The sequence below is a fragment of the Clupea harengus genome, chromosome 10 (assembly GCF_900700415.2).
Source record: "Clupea harengus chromosome 10, Ch_v2.0.2, whole genome shotgun sequence".
In the NCBI taxonomy this organism is placed as follows: Eukaryota; Metazoa; Chordata; class Actinopteri; order Clupeiformes; family Clupeidae; genus Clupea; species Clupea harengus.
In genome coordinates, this window is record NC_045161.1 from 19,521,921 (window position 1) to 19,530,528 (window position 8,608).

Here is an 8,608-nt window from a genome sequence, read left to right on the forward strand (position 1 = left end):
CTATGATGTACAGTGAAGTGGTAGGCAGTGGTGGAGGAAGTACTGAAGTTTAGTACTTAAGTAAAAGTACAAGTACCCAGGAAAATAAAAGTAAAAGTACTACATCAACAATTCTACTTAAGTAAAAGTAAAAAGTACTTACTTTTAAATTTACTTTAAGTATTAAAAGTAAAAGTACTCACGCAATGGGTTGTCTCTCAATGTCTAGGCTGTGCCATTTTGATAAAGAAATAGCTACTGGTAATAAATGCCTCTACAGATGTCACTACTAGTAATAAATGCAACAACATTTGTTAATTGGAAAGGTTGGTGTACTTATTGTGCCTACCATCTGTAATACTGTTCACACTATATCTTACAATTCTGCGGATGACAAGTTATCTACCAGGGATTATTTGCAAAGTTAATACCATTAAGCCAAACCAATAAAGACACCATGTGATATCTTTAAATCTTTTATTTAATTGTAAACGTGTAAAAAAGGGAAACATGGAACATGAAAAACAAATGTAATTGTAAAACTGGACAGAACAAGGCACGCTAGCTTGACATAGCTAACTTACCAGCTTTATCTTACCAATACGTTAAATATATAATGAAGATACAGTCATGTTTTTGGATGCTATTGCTGTATGTCAACATGCATTTAGCTAGATAACATTATAATATCATGTCAGTAAACGAATTAAATACATACCGGTATATCAATATTCAAAGGTCAGGGACTTCACTCTGCTTCACTCTGCTTACCTCGCCAGACGCGCACTCTGATATCATTGGAGTTGATAGAGCCACCTGATTGGTTTAAACTTCCAAAACAGCAACGCAATCCATAGTTTTGTGTAGGCAACATTTTGGCGAAACTGTGTTCATAAAATGTAACGAGGAACAACACATATTGTAGAAATGTAGCGGAGTAAAAGTATAGATAATAGCTAAAAAATGGAGTAAAAGTAAAAGTAAAGTAAAAAGTATGCATTATTATTTTTACTTTAGTAAAATACAGATACGTAAAAATGTACTTAAGTACAGTAATACTTCGTTACATTCCACCACTGGTGGTAGGTGTTAATGGATTTCATGATTAATAGTGAAGTGGTAGGTGTTAATGAATTTCATGATTTATAGTGAAGTGGTAGGTGTTAATGGGTTTCATGTATGCAGAGTACGCCACTGGTCATCAGTCTCACACCTGTGATGTTTGTGTGTGTTTTTCTATAGGGAGCAGCTCTGGTGCCTGTACTGACCTCCGTGCTCTACGATGAATCTGAATGGAAAACCCCAGAGGAATTCAACCCAGGTCACTTCCTGAACCCGGAGGGCAAGTTCAGGAGACAAGAAGCTTTCATGTCCTTCTCTGCTGGTAGGATTAAATGTCCAATGTCAGGGTAATGAATGTTGTTGTTGTTGTTTGTTGTTGTTGTTTGCCTTCTCACTCCATAGTGGAGCATAGGCCATCGATAGCGTGTGTGTGTGTGTGTGTGTGTGTGTGTGTGTGTCACTCCATAGTGGAGCATAGGCCATCGATAGCGTGTGTGTGTGTGTGTGTGTGTGTGTGTGTGTGTGTGTGTGTGTGTGTGTGTGTGTGTCACTCCATAGTGGAGCATAGGCCATCGATAGCGAGTTTCCACCGGATTTGGTATCCACTTGTTCTCAATGTTTCAGTAATCCAGTAAATCCACTGAGTGAGGGATTGGCCCACCCAGCTAGGGGAATGAATGCTCTTGCATAACCTAAATAATTCCTCTTGCCTTACCAGTGACTGCCTACTGGGCTGGATTTTCCTTCAAATAATTATTAACTATTTTCTGCTAGTAACTGCGCAAACCCAAGCACCCATGACGTTACAAAAAGTGCTTCTAAAGAACACACACACACACACACACACACACGCACACACGCACACACACATCTCACACAACACATTCAGCACCACGGAGTAGCTTAGTGCTGAACGTCTCTCGCTGACACCCTCCCTGTTTAGTGTGAATACAGTGTGGATGAGGAGTAAGCATGGCTTTGAACAGGAGATGACTCACCCTGCTGGCTCTGTGTTTGTTCAATCATAGGGAATAGTGTGTGCCTGGGGGAGCAGCTGGCCAGGATGGAGATGTTTTGGTTTGTCGGAAGCCTGTTTCAGAAATGTAGGTTTTCCACGCAAGATGGAGTCGAGCTAAGCCTGGAAGGAGAAGGGGGAGTCACACACACCCCCTACCCCTTCAAAATGTTCTCACACGTACGCTGACAGAGAAATTACGTGTCCTTTTTTCCCTGAAATCATCATCTGGTGAATAGTTAGTAAGCGCATAACTTAACTCATACCTTATAAACAGATATCTATAAGATTAACTGTAACACAATCTTTAATGATGTTTGCCAGATTGTGCATATGAGTTATCTCTTGACAGGAAATCTCTTAGGCCAAGTTTTTGATGTGACGCTTATAACCATATAATGTGACTGTCTGGTGCAGGATGGTCTGTAGGGTAAAATGTATATGCTTACTTTGAAAGTAATAATTGTCAGTAATAATCTTTATTTTCCATCTCCAACGGTGCACCAGGAGTAGAGACAGCGTCAGAGGACAGACATGTCACTAAATGATGAAATACAAACTCTGGAAACTGGTGTCAGTCTTATTACTTTCATTACTCTTTCTATTACTTATTTTGACAGCAACTTCTATCACAAATGTCTATTACCATTAGTATAATTTCATCAAATATGTCTAAAAAATGGGTAGGTCCCTGCATGCTGTTGCTTTGAAGAGAGGACCTAGAATTCTGCGAAGAGCTTTTCCTTGAGACCAGATGGCTGAGGAATGTGTCCAGCCCAGCGATAGCTGTCATATGAGTCTGCCCACCAACACGCACATCTGTCTTGTCTGCAAGAGAATCAGCAGTGAAACTGTGGCCTCATAGATGGATGGCCTTATGGAATTACAAATACAAGCATGCATATACACAAACACACACATGTACACATGTACGTCTAGGGTTTCAAATGCTCACCTCAGCTTTCTCGACACCAGCAATAATACCCTTCTGCTGAAGTCTCAGAATGTGGAAAATGATCGATCCCAGAGTAGGCCTACTGACATCTCCATACCCATCCACAGATGTTACTGTGTTTACGCTGTAATAGAGACACAGCGGTACAGCTCACAGCACCTGTGGCCTGCTGCAGCTCGTCTGAATGCTGGCTGCAGTTGCTGAGGTGTTGAGAAGCTCTTTACACTCTCTGTATTAGGCGTGACCTCACCGACAGCCACAAATCTTCGCTGTTTGGTTAGCGGTGTGGTTTTGGGCAGGGTGAAACACGGGCAGAGGACAAGTGAAACAGATTTCTTTCAACTTCTGCATCTTTACTGTGTGCAACTTTGCAGCAAATGTTTTGTCTGCCCTCACATATATATCGACATAGACATTTAAATTTATATCTTACTACTCTGTCTTACGTCCTTTTCTTTTACGTTTCTGTTCTTCGTAAAAAATTAAACGTGTTGGTGGGCGGCGTCTTCCTGTCAGTGCGCGCATCTACTCAGCACCTCAGTTGAACACCAGGTGGCGCTGTTGACATATGATGGTTAGGTGTGTGAAAACTCTCAGAGACTTCTGTCGGTAGCTAGTTAATGCCAAATGCTGACAGACACTATGTAAGAGTGTGTTTCTGTGCATGGCCAGACTTTGATCCTGACCTGCACTTAAGCAGGCTATAACAGTTTCTACAACGGGGTGACCAATGTCATAGGCATCTAGTAGCTGTTGCGTGTGTTGAGCACGGTGAACAAAGTTTTGAGATTGATTTGTGGGCATGTTTTTTATCTACTGAACTATCTATCAAGTCTAATTCTATAGTTTGACGTGATTAAAATTGTATTTATTTATTTACTTAAAATCCGGGGGGGGATTGAAACAACCAGACAGTAAAGGACAACCAGCAGCAACCAAATGTGTTTTGGTTGTCATTTTTCAAATGTACAGGCTGCATGTTACGCAGAATTTACCTTTAAATAACCTGTTTTGATTGTTCGGGTAGGAATTAATATCCTTGTTTTCCTCCGAAAAGAACCCAGTGGCAGGATGAAGTGGGCTACCACACCTCTCTGAACTGGGCTTAGTAATTTATAGGTCCTATTTGGTCTGGAAAGTCTTTTTTCAACTGCGTCAGTTCCATATTCAGCGTATGTATAACCAGCCAGTGTGCTAAAGACGGTATGCTGTCCTACGCCTATAAATTTGTACCTCCCGGGTCGTGAGAATTCGTCCTATTTTGAGGCTTCGCAGTACTGTTATTGTGAGTCGGAGTGCAGCATTGGATCACGTCAGTGACGCAAACACGCTGCACCGACTGTGATGGCGGATTGATATAACTTCAGACCCAACCGGGACACAGAAAGTCATTCTACATGCCGGTCGCAACGGAGACGCTGCACCGTACTCGGCCACCTGTTAAAGGACGGGAGCTTTCCTCGTGTTGCGTGAAGAGCGCTTATCTTACCACGAAATAGCATGTAGGAAAGAGTACGTCTGGACTACGGCTGCTTGAACAAGGCTATAACAGATTGCACGAAGTGTGAGCAGACGCATGTGGGCCAGCAAGTTAGCTGGGATAAATAACAAAGCTTGAGCCAACCTGAAGACTGTCCCGTCAGGATTTAACGCACTTGAGGAAATAGCGAATCCGGCAGGATGAAATTTGGAGAGCATATTTCGGCTCATATCACGCCGGAATGGAGGAAACAATACATCCAGTATGAGGTAGCTGACCATATTGTATACATGTATTGTATGGATGTTGGAATGTTGTCTAAATATTCTGTCCGACACTTTTCATTGAAATAAAATCACACAATACATTTTAATTTAGCCATAGCGTATTCCATTTAGGGTTAACACATATAATAAATTAAATAACATCTCTCATGCGTAAAACCATCCTTTTGGTCATCTAACTGGACACCGAGTTAAATGACACGTCAGGTTATTCTGCTCATAAACTGACAGAAAACAAATGGAGTCTGTTTGCACATCGAAAGGAATTAGTTATAACCCCTGCTTATTGAAATGACTTTACTACAACTTAGGTTAAACCGCATTAACATTTAGTTTACTCGGGTCTTTTACCTGTCCAGGTTGTTGTGAAAGCCTTTCGAATATAGCTTTTGTCCACGTGTTGTCTCTGTTTTCTCGCGAAATATGTTATTTAAAAAAAAAAGAAACCCACGATTGAATCACTGGCGTTAGTGGGTCAAGCTGTCAGTATGAGTAGCCGCTGGAGCTCTTTGTCTCTCGGTCGCTAATTGTAAGGGTGGGTCGCTTCCTGACCCTTAACTGGTCAATTTACATTTCAATATCAGCAAGTGGACTGGATTTAACAGTGTCTTTTTTTCTGTACATAGACTATGCATGTTGACTATTTCAAGTGAAGCTTTATTCAATTTTTATTTATGAAGCTTCATTGAGATGTTAAATCATTTACTATGTTTTTTTTTCTCCAGTCGCAGTGATAACAAAACAAGACCTTTTCTAACCAATATCAAATTCGTAGATTGTACATTAGAGAACATACACTCTTAAAATAAATTTGACACAAACGGCTTTGCGTCTGTCTGAATAAATATGTAGGAAAATTAAACAGCTGGAATTGCCATCCATTGGTCAGGAGCCCAACAATGACAGCATTTCATTATTTTTTTAATAAATTGTATTAGTTTCATTTTATTAGGCTTTGTTTTGTCTCTGTCGGTATCATGTACGGTCTTAATGATCAATAATCACCCAGGTCTTAGCTGAAGACCCTGATATAGAGGAACAGTCATGATAGGTTGGCTTCAGTTCAGAATGACATTTTTGAAAAATATGAATTGTTCATATCACTCTCTCATGCCTGGTGCAAGTAGTAAATGTGGTAATAAATCAGGATTGCACAAATGCATTTTAGTTTTATAAATTATAAACAAAGAGAAGAGGTTCGTCCTGAGGTTAAGTGAATTCCTGTCACGGTATCCATGCACACAGCCTCAATAATTGTCTCTTGCAGTGTTAATGTGTGGAGTAATATGCCAATATAATTGTACATCTATCAAAAGAAATTCCTGTCATTGAAAATTCCAGGTTATGTCAAATTTCTATCTCTCCCAGGTTTATATTGTTGATTTTCTCAGTGGTAGGTAGGTAGGGAGAGCCATATTTGTTTGGGCGTCTGTGTCTTGTGGCGATTTGAAATGGCGTAAGCTTTCTTCTGGTCTAAAGTGCAGTGTTGTTTAAAGAAAGAAATGTGTCTTCACGTTACCATTTGAAAACACATACTCAGAAATGTACAACTTCATTAAAGAAAACTTGGATGGAAAACTAATAACACATCCTTTGTGGAAGACAATTTTAATTGAAGGCATTGTTTAGCATTTCAAGCGTATTTCAAAGACAGACTGTCATTCCGTGAAACTGTTCCTGCCTCTGAAGATGCCACAAACACCATTGCTGTTTCTTTGAATTTAAAGACATCCATCAATGCTGTAAATGTGCTTAGTAATTAATCATATTTAGTGTAGGGTTATGTATCAACGGTTGCTGATACAGTTTAAAGTGTATGTGCACCCTCAAAAATATTTTTTACTAACTTATAATTATATGACTGAACTGTGGTGAAACACATCAATGCTGGTGTTAATATTGACAAAATTCACATTTTCATAAAAATGGACATTGTATGGGTTGAAAATGGCTCCCACACCGTCTACTGTTTAAAATCATTCTGAACCTAGCAAAGCTGATGCAAGGCCAATGCTGACTTAGAGTCAACCGTTTGGTATATTTCTGTGTCATAATATTAATAGACACTCTAGTAAACGCTCTGCCCCTCCCCCCTTGCCTTTTTCTTAAAATAAAAAAAAGAAAGTACAAAATTAAAAATAATTGTGCAGTGAGTGAGGCTCAGCTGGGGGTGAACTTTGACCTACGTATGAAGGTTTGTCTGCGTCCATTTGTGTTGCAACGAGTGTGTGTGTGTAGTGCTCATCTGTGTGTTAAGGCATGAAAATATGACATTAAACGACCTCCACATCTTCATTGGCCATGTATTCAAAAATAAAATACAATTGGAAACATGAGCCCAAACAAAGAGCAGAAGAGATCTGCTGAATCTCATTAAGACTAGTGAAGACCCTGGAAAAGATAAGCTTGCGTATAACAAGTGGCCATTTATTGCAATGTGAAGAGCACTTTTGCTGGATGTGTTCATAGCTCAACACAAAGCAACAGAGATGAACAGAGACCTGCTGCATCTACATGTTGGCATGCTGCGTGTGTGTGTGCCATGCAAACACTCCTTCATAGCCCAGGCTTGCGTGTTCATCAGTGCCAGGCTGGTGTTTTGATGGTAAATAAAAAATAATTCTGAGGATGCCCTGACTGTGAACTGGGCTGTTGTGCAGCGCAGCAACCACAAGCCCTGCTCTCCCCTTCCCTCTCCACTTCCTCCTCTCCTCCTCCTCCTCTTCCTCTTCCTCTCCTTGTTTACCAGTGTGAGTGGTGCATGTCTAAGTGAGCTGCTTTATCACTGGTGTTCAGAGAGTCTGGACTAAGAGAGGGTTTGTATTGATGAATGGTTGACTAATTGAGTGAATAAGGAGGTTGTGCGGGTCTGCATCTGAATATTTAACTCCAGCGCAGCCTTGAGGTTTGCCGCAGTGGGGACACAGGCGCATACGTGTCCATATCTTTGCATGCGCTTATTGTTCCTCGTTCTCTGCAGCAAATGCAGTGGATTGATTCAACTTAAATCTTGATTTCATATTAGAGAAAAGTTATTTTGAATGTAGGCCTACATCTATTTGGAATCCAGCTTCAGGTCATTCTCTGGCTAAATTGCAATGACTTGGGAGATCAGAGAATGATTTCAAACTGGAGTCAAACCTCGCAGTGATCTCTGCTGGAGACGGGGGAGATTCCTGATCCATAAGGATTGTCAGGAGCAATTAACAGTCGTAGCTCTCTGGGTTCTGTGTGGGGGGTCGGACTGAGTTTTGCCTCTGAATGGATTATTGATTAGATTGGGTTATTGATTAGTTTAGACTGAGATGAGGAGAGGTCAGATGGCTGATTGAGGGCTGAAATGCATCCCCTGTAATGGCTGACAGCGGTTAGTCGGGACTGAGCGGCAGAGGGCTGTGTGGACGGCGGAGTGTGTGTGGATGGCGGAGTGTGTGTGGATGGCGGAGTGTGTGTGGACGGCGGAGTGTGTGTGGAGTGTGTGTGGATGGCGGAGTGTGTGTGGACGGCGGAGTGTGTGTGGACGGCGGAGTGTGTGTGCGTCTCTGAGCTTTTAATGCGCATATATTCACACCCCCATGGGGGTGTTCATGGGCTGCACACAAAGAGGGCAGTGGTAATATTATTTATGTCCAAACCCATAAACATGTGATTGGTCGGCCATTAACACCAATCACAGGCAGCATCTGCCTCTGGAACACTGGAACACCCCTGGCCCTGATATGATAATAAGGCTGTATGTTAATGTAGGTTCGTTTAGCTATCACCCAATACATGTATGTGTTTTAATACGTTTAAATAATGTAGGGTGCTGTGGACATCATGAAATACATGTA

At 41.1% G+C, this 8,608-nt stretch overlaps 1 protein-coding gene across 1 annotated transcript in view; it reads left to right on the forward strand.

Moving 5' to 3' along the window:
• Positions 1-4,096: 4,096 nt before the first annotated feature.
• Positions 4,097-8,608, forward strand: part of xpr1a (xenotropic and polytropic retrovirus receptor 1a) — an 84,040-nt gene continuing 79,528 nt past the window's right edge. Inside the window, exon 1 of the mRNA XM_012828236.3 lies at positions 4,097-4,760. Within this exon, the coding sequence (XP_012683690.1) occupies positions 4,692-4,760 (69 nt within the window). The 5' untranslated portion in view covers positions 4,097-4,691. The remainder of the gene's footprint in view (positions 4,761-8,608) is intronic.